The sequence below is a fragment of the Dendropsophus ebraccatus genome, unplaced genomic scaffold, assembly GCF_027789765.1.
Source record: "Dendropsophus ebraccatus isolate aDenEbr1 unplaced genomic scaffold, aDenEbr1.pat pat_scaffold_760_ctg1, whole genome shotgun sequence".
Classification (NCBI taxonomy): Eukaryota; Metazoa; Chordata; class Amphibia; order Anura; family Hylidae; genus Dendropsophus; species Dendropsophus ebraccatus.
In genome coordinates, this window is record NW_027210359.1 from 50,836 (window position 1) to 73,941 (window position 23,106).

The 23,106-nt window shown below is 51.1% G+C and overlaps 1 protein-coding gene across 3 annotated transcripts in view; it reads right to left on the reverse strand.

Moving 5' to 3' along the window:
• Positions 1-19,399, reverse strand: part of LOC138779813 (uncharacterized aarF domain-containing protein kinase 5-like) — a 39,324-nt gene extending 19,925 nt beyond the window's left edge. Inside the window, exons 1-3 of one of the 3 annotated variants that reach the window (XM_069956632.1) lie at positions 19,368-19,399; positions 3,256-3,347; positions 1,828-1,974 (exon numbers count right to left, since the gene is read on the reverse strand). In XM_069956632.1, the coding sequence (XP_069812733.1) occupies positions 1,828-1,974; positions 3,256-3,347; positions 19,368-19,382 (254 nt within the window). In that variant the 5' untranslated portion in view covers positions 19,383-19,399. Of the gene's footprint in view, positions 1-1,827; positions 1,975-3,255; positions 3,348-16,384; positions 16,550-19,367 lie in introns of those variants that run through there. The other 2 variants (XM_069956631.1, XM_069956633.1) reach the window with 2 other exon arrangements.
• Positions 19,400-23,106: the final 3,707 nt, after the last annotated feature.

Sequence of the window (23,106 nt, forward strand, 5' to 3'; positions counted from 1 at the left end):
CACCTCACATACAGCACCCCACCCCTCAGGTGACACCTAACATACAGCACCCCACCCCTCAGGTGACACCTAACATACAGCACCCCACCCCTCAGGTGACACCTAACATACAGCACCCCACCCCTCAGGTGACACCTAACATACAGCACCCCACCCCTCAGGTGACACCTAACATACAGCACCCCACACCTCAGGTGACACCTGACATACAGCACCCCACACCTCAGGTGACACCTAACATACAGCACCCCACACCTCAGGTGACACCTGACATACAGCACCCCACACCTCAGGTGACACCTGACATACAGCACCCCACACCTCAGGTGACACCTAACATACAGCACCCCACACCTCAGGTGACACCTAACATACAGCACCCCACACCTCAGGTGACACCTAACATACAGCACCCCACACCTCAGGTGACACCTAACATACGGCACCCCACACCTCAGGTGACACCTCACATACGGCACCCCACCCCTCAGGTGACACATAACATACGGCACCCCACACCTCAGGTGACACCTGACATACAGCACCCCACACCTCAGGTGACACCTGACATACAGCACCCCACACCTCAGGTGACACCTAAGATACAGAACCCCACACCTCAGGTGACACCTCACATACAGCACCCCACCCCTCAGGTGACACCTAACATACAGCACCCCACCCCTCAGGTGACACCTAACATACAGCACCCCACCCCTCAGGTGACACCTAACATACAGCACCCCACCCCTCAGGTGACACCTAACATACAGCACCCCACCCCTCAGGTGACACCTAACATACAGCACCCCACCCCTCAGGTGACACCTGACATACAGCACCCCACACCTCAGGTGACACCTGACATACAGCACCCCACACCTCAGGTGACACCTAACATACAGCACCCCACACCTCAGGTGACACCTAACATACAGCACCCCACACCTCAGGTGACACCTAACATACAGCACCCCACCCCTCAGGTGACACCTCACATACAGCACCCCACACCTCAGGTGACACCTAACATACAGCACCCCACACCTCAGGTGACACCTAACATACAGCACCCCACCCCTCAGGTGACACCTCACATACAGCACCCCACCCCTCAGGTGACACATAACATACGGCACCCCACACCTCAGGTGACACCTGACATACAGCACCCCACACCTCAGGTGACACCTGACATACAGCACCCCACACCTCAGGTGACACCTAAGATACAGAACCCCACACCTCAGGTGACACCTCACATACAGCACCCCACCCCTCAGGTGACACCTAACATACAGCACCCCACCCCTCAGGTGACACCTAACATACAGCACCCCACCCCTCAGGTGACACCTAACATACAGCACCCCACCCCTCAGGTGACACCTAACATACAGCACCCCACACCTCAGGTGACACCTGACATACAGCACCCCACACCTCAGGTGACACCTGACATACAGCACCCCACACCTCAGGTGACACCTGACATACAGCACCCCACACCTCAGGTGACACCTAACATACAGCACCCCACACCTCAGGTGACACCTAACATACAGCACCCCACACCTCAGGTGACACCTAACACAGCACCCCACACCTCAGGTGACACCTAACATACAGCACCCCACACCTCAGGTGACACCTAACATACAGCACCCCACACCTCAGGTGACACCTAACATACAGCACCCCACACCTCAGGTGACACCTAACATACAGCACCCCACACCTCAGGTGACACCTAACATACAGCACCCCACACCTCAGGTGACACCTGACATACAGCACCCCACACCTCAGGTGACAGGATGCCCTCACCTGCAGAAGCGGAGAACCCCTTGCAGTGAGATGCGTATCCTCCTCTTCTTGGGTCCATCTGAGCTATAATAAACAAGGCTCCCGACTGAAGGGGCCCCGACCAGGGCTCCCAAGCAGACGACACGGACCCAGCTATGTGGGTGGGGCCTGAAAGGAGAGCGGAGGGGATCAGAGCACGCACTATTCCCAACACAACTGACCGACTTACACGTCTCTGACCGTCCGAAATGGCCAATAATCTGGAACATACAATAATCTAACCAGAACCTAGAACATCTCATCATCCTGAACATCTAATCATCCCAAACATCTCCTAATCCAGAAGGTCTAATCATCCCAAACATCTCCTAATCCAGAAGGTCTAATCATCCCAAACATCTCCTAATCCAGAAGGTCTAATCATCCCAAACATCTCCTAATCCAGAAGGTCTAATCATCCCAAACATCTCCTAATCCAGAAGGTCTAATCATCCCAAACATCTCCTAATCCAGAAGGTCTAATCATCCCAAACATCTCCTAATCCAGAAGGTCTAATCATCCCAAACATCTCCTAATCCAGAAGGTCTAATCATCCCAAACATCTCCTAATCCAGAAGGTCTAAATCAGACGAAACATCTCCTAATCCAGAATCATCAGATGATCCAAGGCCATGAGGTGAGAGGAGAAGAATATATTGCAGGGCAGGTATATATCACATGGCCATTGTATACACCCCCCCACTCCCCGAGCCTCGTTGGTGATGGAGGTCTCGGTACCTCTAGGAGCAAACCATTAAAACGACTAAACTCAAAATCCCCCAGATCAAGAACACAAATAGTTAAGGATCCTACAGAAGACGCCCAACCACCATGAAAGCCCTGACCGCCACCGATATCGCTTAATCTGTCCTTCACATTACAGATAAGGCAGCAATTAATCACCGACGGAGACCCGTTACCAGCAGCTGCAAGCACTCTTGGAGAGACAGTGCAGAGGTCTCTGTGAGGAGGGAGAGGAGACAGAGCGGAGGTCTCTGTGAGGAGGGAGAGGAGACAGTGAGGAGGGAGAGGAGACAGTGCGGAGGTCTCTGTGAGGAGGGAGAGGAGACAGTGCGGAGGTCTCTGTGAGGAGGGAGAGGAGACAGTGCGGAGGTCTCTGTGAGGAGGGAGAGGAGACAGAGCGGAGGTCTCTGTGAGGAGGGAGAGGAGACAGAGCGGAGGTCTCTGTGAGGAGGGAGAGGAGACAGAGCGGAGGTCTCTGTGAGGAGGGAGAGGAGACAGTGCGGAGGTCTCTGTGAGGAGGGAGAGGAGACTCTGAGGTCTCTTACCCCAGGGCCAGTGAGGGGTCAGGCTCTGGCAGTCTCTTACCCAGGGGTCAGTAAGGGGTCAGGCTCTGGCGGTCTCTTACCCAGGGGTCAGTAAGGGGTCAGGCTCTGGCGGTCTCTTACCCTGGGCTCCGGCTGTGGAGTCTCCTCACGGTGGTGGACATTTTGGGGTGACATCGGATCAGCAGGGAGCTGTGAAAGCGACATAATAGAAGCTGCAGGAGGAAAGAGAAACACAACATGAGATGATGAGGATGGTCAGCCGACAGCGCACGGGGCAGGAAGTGTTGTCATAGGGAGAAGCAGAGCAGCACCTAATAGCTGTGACCCTTCACTGATCTACACACTGGTGACTGCCCAGGAACGTCCTATATACATGAGACCCCGCCGCTACAGATAACCATACTCACTGATCTACACACTGGTGACCGCCCAGGAACGTCCTATATACATGAGACACCATGGCTACAGATAACCATACTCACTGATCTACACACTGGTGACTGCCCAGGAACGTCCTATATACATGAGACACCACGGCTACAGATAACCATAATCACTGATCTACACAGTGGTGACTGCCCAGGAACGTCCTATATACATGAGACACCATGGCTACAGATAACCATACTCACTGATCTACACACTGGTGACCGCCCAGGAACGTCCTACATACATGAGACCCCACCACTACAGATAACCATACTCACTGATCTACACACTGGTGACTGCCCAGGAACGTCCTATATACATGAGACACCATGGCTACAGATAACCATAATCACTGATCTACACACTGGGGACCGACCGCCCAGGAACGTCCTATATACATGAGACACCACAGCTACAGATAACCATACTCACTGATCTACACAGTGGTGACTGCCCAGGAACGTCCTATATACATGAGACCCCACCACTACAGATAACAATACTCACTGATCTACACACTGGTGACTGCCCAGGAACGTCCTATATACATGAGACACCACAGCTACAGATAACCATACTCACTGATCTACACACTGGTGACCGCCCAGGAACGTCCTATATACATGAGACACCATGGCTACAGATAACCATAATCACTGATCTACACACTGGGGACCGACCGCCCAGGAACGTCCTATATACATGAGACACCACAGCTACAGATAACCATACTCACTGATCTACACACTGGTGACTGCCCAGGAACGTCCTATATACATGAGACACCACAGCTACAGATAACCATACTCACTGATCTACACACTGGTGACTGCCCAGAAACGTCCTATATACATGAGACACCATGGCTACAGATAACCATACTCACTGATCTACACACTGGTGACCGCCCAGGAACGTCCTATATACATGAGACACCACAGCTACAGATAACCATACTCACCGATCTACACACTGGGGACCGACCGCCCAGGAACGTCCTATATACATGAGACCCCACCACTACAGATAACAATACTCATTGATCTACACACTGGTGACTGCCCAGGAACGTCCTATATACATGAGACACCATGGCTACAGATAACCATACTCACTGATCTACAATCTACACACTGGGGACCGCCCAGGAACGTCCTATATACATGAGACACCATGGCTACAGATAACCATACTCACTGATCTACACACTGGTGACCGCCCAGGAACGTCCTATATACATGAGACACTACCGCTACAGATAACCATACTCACTGATCTACACACTGGTGACTGCCCAGGAACGTCCTATATACATGAGACACCATGGCTACAGATAACCATACTCACTGATCTACGATCTACACACTGGGGACCGCCCAGGAACGTCCTATATACATGAGACACCACAGCTACAGATAACCATACTCACTGATCTACACACTGGTGACCGCCCAGGAACGTCCTATATACATGAGACACCACAGCTACAGATAACCATAATCACTGATCTACACACTGGTGACCGCCCAGGAACGTCCTATATACATGAGACACCATGGCTACAGATAACCATACTCACTGATCTACACACTGGTGACTGCCCAGGAACGTCCTATATACATGAGACACCACAGCTACAGATAACCATACTCACTGATCTACACACTGGTGACTGCCCAGGAACGTCCTATATACATGAGACACCATGGCTACAGATAACCATACTCACTGATCTACACACTGGTGACTGCCCAGGAACGTCCTATATACATGAGACTCCATGGCTACAGATAACCATACTCACTGATCTACACACTGGTGACTGCCCAGGAACGTCCTATATACATGAGACACTACCGCTACAGATAACCATAATCACTGATCTACACACTGGTGACCGCCCAGGAACGTCCTATATACATGAGACACCACAGCTACAGATAACCATACTCACTGATCTACACACTGGTGACCGCCCAGGAACGTCCTATATACATGAGACACCACAGCTACAGATAACCATACTCACTGATCTACACACTGGTGACCGCCCAGGAACGTCCTATATACATGAGACACCATGGCTACAGATAACCATACTCACTGATCTACACACTGGTGACTGCCCAGGAACGTCCTATATACATGAGACACCACAGCTACAGATAACCATACTCACTGATCTACACACTGGTGACTGCCCAGGAACGTCCTATATACATGAGACACCACAGCTACAGATAACCATACTCACTGATCTACACACTGGTGACTGCCCAGGAACGTCCTATATACATGAGACACCATGGCTACAGATAACAATACTCATTGATCTACACACTGGTGACTGCCCAGGAACGTCCTATATACATGAGACACCATGGCTACAGATAACCATACTCACTGATCTACGATCTACACACTGGGGACCGCCCAGGAACGTCCTATATACATGAGACACCACAGCTACAGATAACCATACTCACCGATCTACACACTGGGGACCGACCGCCCAGGAACGTCCTATATACATGAGACACCATGGCTACAGATAACCATACTCACTGATCTACACACTGGTGACTGCCCAGGAACGTCCTATATACATGAGACACCACAGCTACAGATAACCATACTCACTGATCTACACACTGGTGACCGCCCAGGAACGTCCTACATACATGAGACCCCACCGCTACAGATAACCATACTCACTGATCTACACACTGGTGACCACCAAGGAACGTCCTATATACATGAGACACCACAGCTACAGATAACCATAATCACTGATCTACACACTGGTGACCGCCCAGGAACGTCCTATATACATGAGACACCATGGCTACAGATAACCATAATCACTGATCTACACACTGGTGACCGCCCAGGAACGTCCTATATACATGAGACACCACAGCTACAGATAACCATAATCACTGATCTACACACTGGTGACTGCCCAGGAACGTCCTATATACATGAGACACCATGGCTACAGATAACCATACTCACTGATCTACACACTGGTGACCGCCCAGGAACGTCCTATATACATGAGACACCACAGCTACAGATAACCATACTCACTGATCTACACACTGGTGACTGCCCAGGAACGTCCTATATACATGAGACACCATGGCTACAGATAACCATACTCACTGATCGACACACTGGTGACTGCCCAGGAACGTCCTATATACATGAGACACCATGGCTACAGATAACCATACTCACTGATCTACACACTGGTGACTGCCCAGGAACGTCCTATATACATGAGACACCATGGCTACAGATAACCATACTCACTGATCTACACACTGGTGACTGCCCAGGAACGTCCTATATACATGAGACACCACAGCTACAGATAACCATACTCACTGATCTACACACTGGTGACTGCCCAGGAACGTCCTATATACATGAGACACCATGGCTACAGATAACCATAATCACTGATCTACACACTGGTGACCGCCCAGGAACGTCCTATATACATGAGACACCACAGCTACAGATAACCATACTCACTGATCTACACACTGGTGACCGCCCAGGAACGTCCTATATACATGAGACACCACAGCTACAGATAACCATACTCACTGATCTACACACTGGTGACTGCCCAGGAACGTCCTATATACATGAGACCCCACCACTACAGATAACCATACTCACTGATCTACACACTGGTGACTGCCCAGGAACATCCTATATACATGAGACACCATGGCTACAGATAACCATACTCACTGATCTACACACTGGTGACCGCCCAGGAACGTCCTATATACATGAGACACCATGGCTACAGATAACCATACTCACTGATCTACACACTGGTGACCGCCCAGGAACGTCCTATATACATGAGACACCATGGCTACAGATAACCATACTCACTGATCTACACACTGGTGACCGCCCAGGAACGTCCTACATACATGAGACACCATGGCTACAGATAACCATACTCACTGATCTACACACTGGTGACCGCCCAGGAACGTCCTACATACATGAGACCCCGCCGCTACAGATAACCATACTCACTGATCTACACACTGGTGACCGCCCAGGAACGTCCTATATACATGAGACACCACAGCTACAGATAACCATACTCACTGATCGACACACTAGTGACTGCCCAGGAACGTCCTATATACATGAGACACCACAGCTACAGATAACCATACTCACTGATCTACACACTGGGGACCGACCGCCCAGGAACGTCCTATATACATGAGACACCATGGCTACAGATAACCATACTCACTGATCTAAACACTAGTGACCGCCCAGGAACGTCCTATATACATGAGACACCATGGCTACAGATAACCATACTCACTGATCTACACACTGGTGACTGCCCAGGAACGTCCTATATACATGAGACACCATGGCTACAGATAACCATAATCACTGATCTACACACTGGTGACCGCCCAGGAACGTCCTATATACATGAGACACCACAGCTACAGATAACCATAATCACTGATCTACACACTGGTGACCGCCCAGGAACGTCCTATATACATGAGACACCACAGCTACAGATAACCATACTCACTGATCTACACACTGGTGACTGCCCAGGAACGTCCTATATACATGAGACCCCGCCGCTACAGATAACCATACTCACTGATCTACACACTGGTGACCGCCCCCCAGGAACGTCCTATATACATGAGACACCACAGCTACAGATAACCATACTCACTGATCGACACACTGGTGACCGTCCAGGAACGTCCTATATACATGAGACACCACGGCTACAGATAACCATACTCACTGATCTACACACTGGTGACCGCCCAGGAACGTCCTATATACATGAGACACCACAGCTACAGATAACCATACTCACTGATCTACACACTGGTGACCGCCCAGGAACGTCTTATATACATGAGACACCATGGCTACAGATAACCATACTCACTGATCTACACACTGGTGACCGCCCAGGAACGTCCTATATACATGAGACACCATGGCTACAGATAACCATACTCACTGATCTACACACTGGTGACTGCCCAGGAACGTCCTATATACATGAGACCCCACCACTACAGATAACAATACTCATTGATCTACACACTGGCGACCGCCCAGGAACGTCCTATATACATGAGACACCACAGCTACAGATAAACATACTCACCGATCTACACACTGGGGACCGCCCAGGAACGTCCTATATACATGAGACACCATGGCTACAGATAATCATACTCACTGATCTACACACTGGGGACCGCCCAGGAACGTCCTATATACATGAGACACCATGGCTACAGATAACCATACTCACTGATCTACACACTGGTGACCGCCCAGGAACGTCCTATATACATGAGACACCATGGCTACAGATAACCATACTCACTGATCTACACACTAGTGACCCGCCCAGGAACGTCCTATATACATGAGACACCACAGCTACAGATAACCATAATCACTGATCTGCACACTGGTGGACCGCCCAGGAACGTCCCTATATACATGAGACACCATGGCTACAGATAACCATACTCACTGATCTACACACTGGTGACCGCCCCAGGAACGTCCTATATACAGAGACACCATGGCTAAGATAACCATACTCACTGATCTACACACTGGTGACCGCCCAGGAACGTCCTATAATACATGAGACACCATGGCTACAGATAACCATAATCACTGATCTACACACTGGTGACTGCCCAGGAACGTCCTATATACATGAGACACCATGGCTACAGATAAACCATACTCACTGATCTACACACTGGTGACTGCCCAGGAACGTCCTATATACATGAGACACCATGGCTACAGATAACCATACTCACTGATCTACACACTAGTGAGCCAGCCCAGGGAACGTCCTATATACATGAGACACCACAGCTACAGATAACCATACTCACTGATCTACACACTGGTGACCGCCCAGGAACGTCCTATATACATGAGACAACCACGGCTACAGATAACCATACTCACTGATTCTACACACTGGTGACCGCCCAGGAACGTGCTATATACATGAGACACCACAGCTACAGATAACCATACTCACTGATCTACACACTGGTGACTGCCCAGGAACGTCCTATATACATGAGACACCATGGCTACAGATAACCATAATCACTGATCTACACACTGGTGACCGCCCAGGAACGTCCTATATACATGAGACACCACAGCTACAGATAACCATACTCACTGATCTACACACTGGTGACCGCCCAGGAACGTCCTATATACATGAGACACCACAGCTACAGATAACCATACTCACTGATCTACACACTGGTGACTGCCCAGGAACGTCCTATATACATGAGACACCACAGCTACAGATAACCATACTCACTGATCTACACACTGGTGACCGCCCAGGAACGTCCTATATACATGAGACACCACAGCTACAGATAACCATAATCACTGATCTACACACTGGTGACCGCCCAGGAACGTCCTATATACATGAGACACCACAGCTACAGATAACCATACTCACTGACCTACACACTGGTGACTGCCCAGGAACGTCCTATATACATGAGACACCATGGCTACAGATAACCATACTCACTGATCTACACACTGGTGACCGCCCAGGAACGTCCTATATACATGAGACACTACCGCTACAGATAACCATACTCACTGATCTACACACTGGTGACTGCCCAGGAACGTCCTATATACATGAGACACCATGGCTACAGATAACCATACTCACTGATCTACACACTGGTGACCGCCCAGGAACGTCCTACATACATGAGACACCACAGCTACAGATAACCATACTCACTGATCTACACACTGGTGACTGCCCAGGAACGTCCTATATACATGAGACACCATGGCTACAGATAACCATAATCACTGATCTACACACTGGTGACCGCCCAGGAACGTCCTACATACATGAGACACCATGGCTACAGATAACCATAATCACTGATCTACACACTGGTGACCGCCCAGGAACGTCCTATATACATTAGACACCATGGCTACAGATAACCATACTCACTGATCTACACACTGGTGACCGCCCAGGAACGTCCTATATACATGAGACACCATGGCTACAGATAACCATACTCACTGATCTACACACTGGTGACTGCCCAGGAACATCCTATATACATGAGACACCATGGCTACAGATAACCATACTCACTGATCGACACACTAGTGACTGCCCAGGAACGTCCTATATACATGAGACACCACAGCTACAGATAACCATACTCACTGATCTACACACTGGGGACCGACCGCCCAGGAACGTCCTATTTACATGAGACACCATGGCTACAGATAACCATACTCACTGATCTAAACACTAGTGACCGCCCAGGAACGTCCTATATACATGAGACACCATGGCTACAGATAACCATACTCACTGATCTACACACTGGTGACTGCCCAGGAACGTCCTATATACATGAGACACCATGGCTACAGATAACCATAATCACTGATCTACACACTGGTGACTGCCCAGAAACGTCCTATATACATGAGACACCATGGCTACAGATAACCATACTCACTGATCTACACACTGGTGACCGCCCAGGAACGTCCTATATACATGAGACACCATGGCTACAGATAACCATACTCACTGATCTACACACTGGTGACTGCCCAGGAACGTCCTATATACATGAGACACCACAGCTACAGATAACCATACTCACTGATCGACACACTGGTGACCGTCCAGGAACGTCCTATATACATGAGACACCACGGCTACAGATAACCATACTCACTGATCTACACACTGGTGACCGCCCAGGAACGTCCTATATACATGAGACACCACAGCTACAGATAACCATAATCACTGATCTACACACTGGTGACCGCCCAGGAACGTCCTATATACATGAGACACCACAGCTACAGATAACCATACTCACTGATCTGCACACTGGTGACCGCCCAGGAACGTCCTATATACATGAGACCCCGCCGCTACAGATAACCATACTCACTGATCTACACACTGGTGACCGCCCCCCAGGAACGTCCTATATACATGAGACACCACAGCTACAGATAACCATACTCACTGATCTACACACTGGTGACTGCCCAGGAACGTCCTATATACATGAGACACCATGGCTACAGATAACCATACTCACTGATCTACACACTGGTGACTGCCCAGGAACGTCCTATATACATGAGACCCCACCACAACAGATAACCATACTCACTGATCTACACACTGGTGATCGACCACCCAGGAATGTCCTATATACATGAGACCCCACCACTACAGATAACAATACTCATTGATCTACACACTGGCGACCGCCCAGGAACGTCCTATATACATGAGACACCACAGCTACAGATAAACATACTCACCGATCTACACACTGGTGACCGCCCAGGAACGTCCTATATACATGAGACACCATGGCTACAGATAATCATACTCACTGATCTACACACTGGTGACCGCCCAGGAACATCCTATATACATGAGACACTACCGCTACAGATAACCATACTCACTGATCTACACACTGGTGACCGCCCAGGAACGTCCTATATACATGAGACACCACAGCTACAGATAACCATACTCACTGATCTACACACTGGTGACCGCCCAGGAACGTCCTATATACATGAGACACCATGGCTACAGATAACCATATACTCACTGATCTACACACTGGTGAACGCGCCCAGGAACGTCCTATATACATGAGACAACCATGGCTACAGATAACCATACTCACTGATCTACGATCTAAACACTGTGGACCCGACCAGGAACGTCCTATATACATGAGACACCACAGGCTACAGATAACCATACTCACCGATCTACACACTGGGGACCTGACCGCCAGAACGTCCTATATACATGGAGACACCATGGCTACAGATAACGCATAAGCACTGATCTACACACTGGTGACTGCCCAGAAACGTCCTATATACATGAGACACCATGGCTACAGATAACCATACTCACTTGATCTACACACTGGTGACCGCCCAGGAACGTCCTATATACATGAGACACCATGGCTACAGATAACCATAATCACTGATCTACACACTGGTGACTGCCCAGGAACGTCCTATATACATGAGACACCATGGCTACAGATAACCATACTCACTGATCTACACACTGGTGACTGCCCAGGAACGTCCTATATACATGAGACACCACAGCTACAGATAACCATAATCACTGATCTACACACTGGTGACCGCCCAGGAACGTCCTATATACATGAGACACCACAGCTACAGATAACCATACTCACTGATCTACACACTGGTGACCCGCCCAGGAACGTCCTATATACATGAGACACCATGGCTACAGATAACCATACTCACTGATCTACACACTGGTGACTGCCCAGGAACGTCCTATATACATGAGACACCACAGCTACAGATAACCATACTCACTGATCTACACACTGGTGACTGCCCAGGAACGTCCTATATACATGAGACACCATGGCTACAGATAACCATAATCACTGATCTACACACTGGTGACTGCCCAGGAACGTCCTATATACATGAGACCCCACCACTACAGATAACCATACTCACTGATCTACACACTGGTGATCGACCGCCCAGGAACGTCCTACATACATGAGACCCCACCACTACAGATAACAATACTCATTGATCTACACACTGGTGACTGCCCAGGAACGTCCTATATACATGAGACACCATGGCTACAGATAACCATACTCACTGATCTACATCTACACACGGGGGACCGCCCAGGAACGTCCTATATACATGAGACACCACAGCTACAGATAACCATACTCACCGTCTACACACTGGGACCGACCGCCAGAACGTCCTATATACATGAGACACCATGGCTACAGATAACCCATACTCACTGATCTACACACTGGTGACTGCCCCAGGCGTCCTATATACATGAGACACCATGGCTACAGATAACCATACTCACTGATCTACACACTGGTGACCGCCCAGAAACGTCCTACATACATGAGACCCCACGCGACAGATACCCTACCACTGATCTACAACTGGTGACCGCCCAGGAACGTCCTATAAATACATGAAACCATGGCTACAGATAACCATACTCACTGATCTACACAACTGGTGACCACCAAGTAACGTCCTATATCCATGAACACCACAGCTACAGATAACCATAATCACTGATCTACACCTGGTGACCGCCCAGGAACGTCCTATAGACATGAGACACCATGTCTACAGATAACCAAATCACTGATCTACACACTGGTGACTGCCCATGAACGTCCTATATACATGAGACACCATGGCTACAGATAACATACTCACTGATCTACACACGGTGACCGCCCCGGAACTTCCTATATACATGAGACACCACAGCTACAGATAACCATACTCACTGATCTACACACTGTGACTGCCCTGAACGTCCTATATACATGAGACACCATGGCTACAGAAACCATACTCACTGATCGACACAGTGGTGACTGCCCAGGAACGTCCTATATACATGAGACACCACAGCTGCAGATAACCATACTCACTGATCTACACACTATGTGACCGCCTCAGGAACGTCCTATATACATGAGACACCACAGCTACAGATAACCATACGCCCTGATCTACACACTGGTGCCGCCCATGAACGTCCTATATACATGAGACACCATGGCTACAGATAACCATACTCACTGATCTACACACTGTTGACTGCCCAGGAACGTCCTATATACATAGACACCATGGCTACAGATAACCATACTCCTGATCTACACACTGGTACTGCCCAGGAACGTCCTATATACATGAGAACACCACAGCTACAGATAACCATACTCACTGATCTACACACTGGTGACTGCCCAGGAAGCGTCCTATATACATGAGACAAACCATGGCTACAGATACCATAATCACTGATCTACACACTGTGACCGCCCAGAACGTCCTATATACATGTACCCACAGCTACAGATAACCATACTCACTGATCTACACACTGGTGACTCGCCCATGAACGTCCTATATACATGAGACACCATGGCTACAGATAACCATATCACTGACCTACCACTGGTGACTGCCCCAAAACTTCTATATACATGAGACACCATGGCTACAGATAACCATACTCACTGATCTACACACTGGTGAACCGCCCAGTAACATCCTATTAACATGAGACCACTACCGCTACAGATAACCATACTCACTGATCTACACACTGGTGACCCGCCCAGGAACATCTATATACATGACACCATGGCTACAGATAACCATCTCACTGATCTCCACACTGGTGACCGCCCAGAGAACTCCTCATACGGAGTACCCCACCACTACATATAACCATACTCACTGATCTACACACTGGTGACCCCCATGAACGTCCTATATACTGAGACACCAGTTCTACAGATAACCATACTCACTGTCTACACACGGTGACCGTCCAGGAACGTCCTATATACATGAGACACCACAGCTACAGATAACCATACTCACTGATCTACACACTGGTGACCGCCCAGGAACGTCCTATATACATGAGACACCACGTCTACAGTATAACCATACTCACTGATCTACCGATGGTGACTGCCCAGGAACGTCCTATATACATGAGACACCACAGCTACAGATAACCATACTCACTGATCTACACACTGGTGACTTGCCCAGGAACGTCCTATATACCTGAGACACCATGGCTACAGATAACCATACTCACTGATCTACACCTGGTGACCCGCCCAGGAACGTCCTATATACATGAGACACCATGGCTACAGATAACCATACTCACTGATCGTACCACTGGTGACTGCCCAGGAACGTCCTATATACATGAGACACCATGGCTACAGATAACAATACTCACTGATCTACACACTGGTGACTGCCCAGGAACGTCCTATATACATGAGACACCATGGCTACAGATAACAATACTCACTGATCTACACACTGGTGACCGCCCAGGAACGTCCTATATACATGAGACACCATGGCTACAGATATACCATACTCACTGATCTACACACTGGTGACTGCCCAGGAACGTCCTATATACATGAGACACCACAGCTACATATAACCATACTCACTGATCTACACACTGGTGACTGCCCAGGAACGTCCTATATACATGAGACACCATGGCTACAGATAACCATACTCACTGATCTACACACTGGTGACCCGCCCAGGAACGTCCTATATACTAGACACCATGGCTACAGATACCTACTCATGATCTACACACTGGTGCTGCCCAGGAACGTCCTATACCTGATACCCCCATGGCTACAGATAACAATACTCACTGATCTACACACTGGTGACTGCCCAGTAACGTCCATATACATAGACACCATGGCTACAGATAACAATACTCCTGAATCTACACACTGGTGACCGCCCAGAACGTCCTATAGACATGAGCACCATGGCTACAGATAACCATACTCACTGATCTACACACTGGTGACTGCCCAGGAACGTCCTATATACATGTAGACACCGCCGCTACAGATATGTCTGGCTGGGGCAGTAGTGCCGACTCTGTATCTTTTTGTGCTGTAATAATTTTAGGTTGCGCACCAGTATACATTCTTCTACCGTTGCTTACATTGACACTAAACAATTATTGTTTAAATTTGAACGTTATAACGTTTTTTTGCACGGTTATCATCTCGTGTAATAGAGCCCTTAAAGTACTGACACAATGGTCCGGAAGTCCAGCTCTCACACAGGTAAAGGTGTTGGGATTGTTCTGGAACATTCCAGATACTTCAGTGTATAAAGGATAATTGGGAGGAGCTGTGTTTCTGGCAACGTCACAGATCCGGCAGGAGCCGCCATTGTCTCCACAGCCAACAAGCCGCGGCCTCCTCCTGGCACTGATGTCACCAACAAAGCAATACTGGTGTTACAGCGAGCCGGCTTACTACCTCTCCTCTTCTCTACCAGACTCCTCCATCCTCCTCTACCAGACCCCCCCATGTCCTCCCATCCTCTAACCAGACCCCCCCATGTCCTCCCCTCCTCTACCAGACCCCCCCCCCATGTCCTCCCCCCCTCTACCAGACCCCCCCCCCCATGTCCTCCCCTCCTCTACCAGACCCCCCCCCCATGTCCTCCCCTCCTCTACCAGACCCCCCCCACCCATGTCCCTCCCCTCCTCTACCAGACCCCCCCCATGTCCTCCCCTCCTCTACCAGACCCCCCCCATGTCCTCCCCTCCTCTACCAGACCCCCCCCCATGTCCTCCCCTCCTCTACCAGACCCCCCCCATGTCCTCCCTCCTCTACCAGACCACCCCATGTCCTCCCCTCCTCTACCAGACCCCCCCCCCCCCCATGTCCTCCCCCCTCTACCAGACCCCCCCCCATGTCCTCCCCTCCTCTACCAGACCCCCCCCATGTCCTCCCCTCCTCTACCAGACCCCCCATGTCCTCCCCTCCTCTACCAGAACCCCCCATGTCCTCCATCCTCTCTACCAGACCCCCCCATGTCCTCCCCTCCTCTACCAGACCCCCCCCATGTCCTCCCCTCCTCTACCAGACCCCCCCCCATGTCCTCCCCTTCCTCTACCAGACCCCCCCCCCATGTCCTCCCCTCACCCTACCAGACGACCCCCATGTCCTCCCCCTCCTCTACCAGACCCCCCCCATGTCCTCCCTCCTCTACCAGACCACCCCATGTCCTCCCCTCCTCTACCAGACCCCCCCCCCATGTCCTCCCCGTCCTCTACCAGACCCCCCCCCATGTCCTCCCCTCCTCTACCAGACCCCCCCCATGTCCTCCCCTCCTCTACCCGACCCCCCATGTCCTCCCCTCCTCTACCAGACCCCCCCATGTCCTCCCCTCCTCTACCAGACCCCCCCCATGTCCTCCCCTCCTCTACCAGACCCCCCCATGTCCTCCCCTCCTCTACCAGACCCCCCCCCACCATGTCCTCCCCTCCTCTACCAGACCCCCCCCATGTCCTCCCCTCCTCTACCAGACCCCCCCCTGTCCCCCCCTCCTCTACCCCACCCCCCCCATGTCCTCCCCTCCTCTACCAGACCCCCCCCCCATGTCCTTCCCCTCCTCTACCAGACCCCCCCCCCCATGTCCTCCCCTCCTCTACCAGACCCCCCCCCCCATGTCCTCCCCTCCCCCCATGTCCTCCCTCCTCTACCAGACCCCCCCATGTCCTCCCCTCCTCTACCAGACTTTCTATTCTGTGTATATATCTCGGTGTCTGTCAGTCTCTCTCTCTCTGTGTATGTCTGTCAGTCTCTCTCTCTCTGTGTATGTCTGTCAGTCTCTCTCTCTCTCTGTATGTCTGTCAGTCTCTCTCTCTGTGTATGTCTGTCAGTCTCTCTCCTCTCTGTGTTGTCTGTCCAGTCTCTCTCTCTCTCTCTCTCTGTGTATGTCGTCAGTCTCTCTCTGTGTATGTCTGTCATCTCTCTCTCTCTCTCTCTCTCTCTCTTGTATGTCTGTCAGTCTCTCTCCTCTGTGTATGTCTGTCAGTCTCTCTCTCTCTGTGATGTCTGTCAGTCTCTCTCTCTCTGTGTATGTCTGTCAGTCTCTCTCTCTCTGTGTATGTCTGTCAGTCTCCTCTCTACTGTGTATGTCTGTCAGTCTCTCTCTCTCTGTGTATGTCTGTCAGTCTCTCTCTCTCTCTCTGTGTATGTCTGTCAGTCTCTCTCTCTCTGTATGTCTGTCAGTCTCTCTCTCTCTCTGTATGTCTGTCAGTCTCTCTCTGTGTATGTCTGTCAGTCTCTCTCTCTCTCTGTGTATGTCTGTCAGTCTCTCTCTCTCTCTGTGTATGTCTGTCAGTCTCTCTCTCTCTGTGTCTGTCTGTCATCTCTCTCTCTCTGTGTATGTCTGTCAGTCTCTCTCTCTCTGTGTATGTCTGTCAGTCTCTCTCTCTCTGTGTATGTCTGTCAGTCTCTCTCTCTCTGTGTATGTCTGTCAGTCTCTCTCTCTCTGTGTATGTCTGTCAGTCTCTCTCTCTCTGTGTATGTCTGTCAGTCTCTCTCTCTCTCTGTATGTCTGTCAGTCTCTCTCTCTGTGTATGTCTGTCAGTCTCTCTCTCTCTGTGTATGTCTGTCAGTCTCTCTCTCTCTCTGTATGTCTGTCAGTCTCTCTCTCTCTGTGTATGTCTGTCAGTCTCTCTCTCTCTCTGTATGTCTGTCAGTCTCTCTCTGTGTATGTCTGTCAGTCTCTCTCTCTCTGTGTATGTCTGTCAGTCTCTCTCTCTCTCTCTCTCTCTGTGTATGTCTGTCAGTCTCTCTCTCTCTGTGTATGTCTGTCAGTCTCTCTCTCTCTCTGTGTATGTCTGTCAGTCTCTCTCTGTGTATGTCTGTCTGTCTCTCTCTCTCTCTGTGTATGTCTGTCAGTTCTCTCTCTCTCTGTGTATGTCTGTCAGTCTCTCTCTCTCTCTCTCTCTCTGTGTATGTCTGTCAGTCTCTCTCTCTCTGTGTATGTCTGTCAGTCTCTCTCTCTCTCTCTGTGTATGTCTTCTCTCTCTCTCTCTGTTTATGTCAGTCTCTCTCTCTCTTTGTGTCTCTCTCTTTCCCGGTCTCTCTCTTTGTGTCTCTCTCTTTCCCGGTCTCTCTCTCTTTGTGTCTCTCTCTTTCCCGGTCTCTCTCTCTCTTTGTGTCTCTCTCTTTCCCGGTCTCTCTCTCTCTCTCTTTCCCGGTCTCTGTACTCACCGGTGTGGGAAACATGTCTGACGGCTTGGGGGTCATGTGACTGCGCAGTCTCGCCAGAGTGGCCACGCCCCCAGGCACTATTGGTCGGAAACTAACGGTCAGCTGATCTCTCTGCATCACGTGATCGCTCTTAAACCTGAAGAAATTTAGTGATCGGCGGGAAAATAAAAGTGAGGTGAAAGACAGCGCGGTCCCTCCGTGTACCCGCCGGCAGTCCGGTACCGCGCATTATACGTTATCAGTCTCCTGCTCAGTGGCGCCCCCTGAGGGACGGACATACAGGGTGCTCAAGGGTGTCCTACATCCTCTCCCCGAACTCCACCCCCCCTCTCCTCACCTTACCCCCCCCCCCTCTCCTCACCTTACCCCCCCCCCTCTCCTCCCCCTTCCCCTCACCCCCACCCTCCTCTCCTTACCCCCCCCCCCCCCCTCTCCACCTTCCCCTCACCCCACTCACCCCCCCACCTTTCCCTCACCCCCCCCCCCACCTTCCCTCACATTCCCCCTCACCCCACTCACCTTCCCTTCTGCACCTCCTGCCCTCTCTGGTATTCTCGGGATTCTTCTCTTCTTCCCTTGGCACCTCCTGCCCTCTCTGGTATTCTGGGATTCTTCTCTTCTTCCCTGGGCACCTCCTGCCTCTCTGGTATTCTCGGGATTCTTCTCTTCTTCCCCTGGGCACCTCCTGCCCTCTCTGGTATTCTTGGGATTCTTCTCTTCTTCCCCTGGGCACCTCCTGCCCTCTCTGGTATTCTCGGGATTCTTCTCTTCTTCCCCTGGGCACCTCCTGCCCTCTCTGGTATTCTCGGGATTCTTCTCTTCTTCCCCTGGGCACCTCCTGCCCTCTCTGTATTCTCGGATTCTTCTCTTCTTCCCCTGGCACCTCCTGCCCTCTCTGGTATTCTCGGCATTCTTCTCTTCTTCCCCTGGGCACCTCCTGCCCTCTCTGGTATTCTCGGGATTCTTCTCTTCTTCCCCTGGGCACCTCCTGCCCTCTCTGGTATTCTCGGGATTCTTCTCTTCTTCCCCTGGGCACCTCCTGCCCTCTCTGGTATTCTCGGGATTCTTCTCTTCTTCCCCTGGGCACCTCCTGCCCTCTCTGGTATTCTCGGCATTCTTCTCTTCTTCCCCTGGGCACCTCCGCCTCTCTTGTATTCTCGGGATTCTTCTCTTCTTCCCCTGGGCACCTCCTGCCCTCTCTGGTATTCTCGGATTCTTCTCTTCTTCCCCTGGGCACCTCCTGCCCTCTCTGGTATTCTCGGGATTCTTCTCTTCTTCCCCTGGGCACTCCTGCCCTCTCTGGTATTCTCGGGATTCTTCTCTTCTTCCCCTGGGCACCTCCTGCCCTCTCTGGTATTCTTGGGATTCTTCTCTTCTTCCCCTGGGCACCTCCTGCCCCTCTCTGTATTCTCGGGATTCTTTCTCTTCTTCCCCTGGGCACCTCCTGCCCTCTCTGGTATTCTTGGATTCTTCTCTTCTTCCCCTGGGCACCTCCTGCCCTCTCTGGTATTCTCGGGATTCTTCTCTTCTTCCCTGGGCACCTCCTGCCTCTCTGGTATTCTCGGGATTCTTCTCTTCTTCCCCTGGCACCTCCTGCCCTCTCTGGTATTCTCGGGATTCTTCTCTTCTTCCCCTGGCACCTCCTGCCCTCTCTGGTATTCTCGGGATTCTTCTCTTCTTCCCCTGGGCACCTCCTGCCCTCTCTGGTATTCTCGGGATTCTTCTCTTCTTCCCCTGGGCACCTCCTGCCCTCTCTGGTATTCTCGGGATTCTTCTCTTCTTCCCCTGGGCACCTCCTGCCCTCTCTGGTATTCTTGGGATTCTCTCTTCTTCCCCTGGGCACCTCCTGCCCTCTCTGGTATTCTCGGGATTCTTCTCTTCTTCCCCTGGGCACTTCCTGCACTCTCTGGTATTCTTGGGGATTCTTCTCTTCTTCCCCTGGGCACCTCCTGCCCTCTCTGGTATTCTCGGGATTCTTCTCTTCTTCCCCTGGGCACCTCCTGCCCTCTCTGGTATTCTCGGGATTCTTCTCTTCTTCCCCTGGGCACCTCCTGCCCTCTCTGGTATTCTCGGGATTCTTCTCTTCTTCCCCTGGGCACCTCCTGCCCTCTCTGGTATTCTCGGGATTCTTCTCTTCTTCCCCTGGGCACCTCCTGCCCTCTCTGGTATTCTCGGATTCTTCTCTTCTTCCCCTGGGCACCTCCTGCCCTCTCTGGTATTCTCGGGATTCTCTCTTCTTCCCCTGGGCACCTCCTGCCCTCTCTGGTATTCTCGGGATTCTTCTCTTCTTCCCCTGGGCACCTCCTGCCCTCTCTGGTATTCTCGGGATTCTTCTCTTCTTCCCTGGGCACCTCCTGCCCTCTCTGGTATTCTCGGGATTCTTCTCTTCTTCCCCTGGGCACCTCCTGCCCTCTCTGGTATTCTCGGGATTCTTCTCTTCTTCCCCTGGGCACCTCCTGCCCTCTCTGGTATTCTCGGGATTCTTCTCTTCTTCCCTGGGCACCTCCTGCCCTCTCTGGTATTCTCGGGATTCTTCTCTTCTTCCCCTGGGCACCTCCTGCCCTCTCTGGTATTCTCGGGATTCTTCTCTTCTTCCCCTGGGCACCTCCTGCCCTCTCTGGTATTTCTCTCGGATTCTTCTCTTCTTCCCCTGGGCACCTCCTGCCCTCTCTGGTATTCTCGGGATTCTTCTCTTCTTCCCCTGGGCACCTCCTGCCGCTCTCTTGGTATTCTCGGGATTCTTCTCTTCTTCCCCTGGGCACCTCCTGCCCTCTCTGGTATTCTCGGGATTCTTCTCTTCTTCCCCTGGGCACCTCCTGCCCTCTCTGGTATTCTCGGGATTCTTCTCTTCTTCCCCTGGGCACCTCCTGCCCTCTCTGGTATTCTCGGGATTCTTCTCTTCTTCCCTGGGCACCTCCTGCCCTCTCTGGTATTCTTGGGATTCTTCTCTTCTTCCCCTGGGCACCTCCTGCCCTCTCTGGTATTCTCGGGATTCTTCTCTTCTTCCCTGGGCACCTCCTGCCCTCTCTGGTATTCTCGGGATTCTTCTCTTCTTCCCCTGGGCACCTCCTGCCCTCTCTGGTATTCTCGGGATTCTTCTCTTCTTCCCCTGGGCACCTCCTGCCCTCTCTGGTATTCTCGGGATTCTTCTTTCTTCCCCTGGGCACCTCCTGCCCTCTCTGGTATTCTCGGGATTCTTCTCTTCTTCCCCTGGGCACCTCCTGCCCTCTCTGGTATTCTCGGGATTCTTCTCTTCTTCCCCTGGGCACCTCCTGCCCTCTCTGGTATTCTCGGGATTCTTCTCTCTTCTTCCCCTGGGCACCTCCTGCCCTCTCTGGTATTCTCGGGATTCTTCTCTTCTTCCCCTGGGCACCTCCTGCCCTCTCTGGTATTCTCGGGATTCTTCTCTTCTTCCCCTGGGCACCTCCTGCCCTCTCTGGTATTCTCGGGATTCTTCTCTTCTTCCCCTGGGCACCTCCTGCCCTCTCTGGTATTCTCGGGATTCTTCTCTTCTTCCCCTGGGCACCTCCTGCCCTCTCTGGTATTCTCGGGATTCTTCTCTTCTTCCCCTGGGCACCTCCTGCCCTCTCTGGTATTCTCGGGATTCTTCTCTTCTCCCCTGGGCACCTCCTGCCCTCTCTGGTATTCTCGGGATTCTTCTCTTCTTCCCCTGGGCACCTCCTGCCCTCTCTGGTATTCTCGGGATTCTTCTCTTCTTCCCCTGGGCACCTCCTGCCCT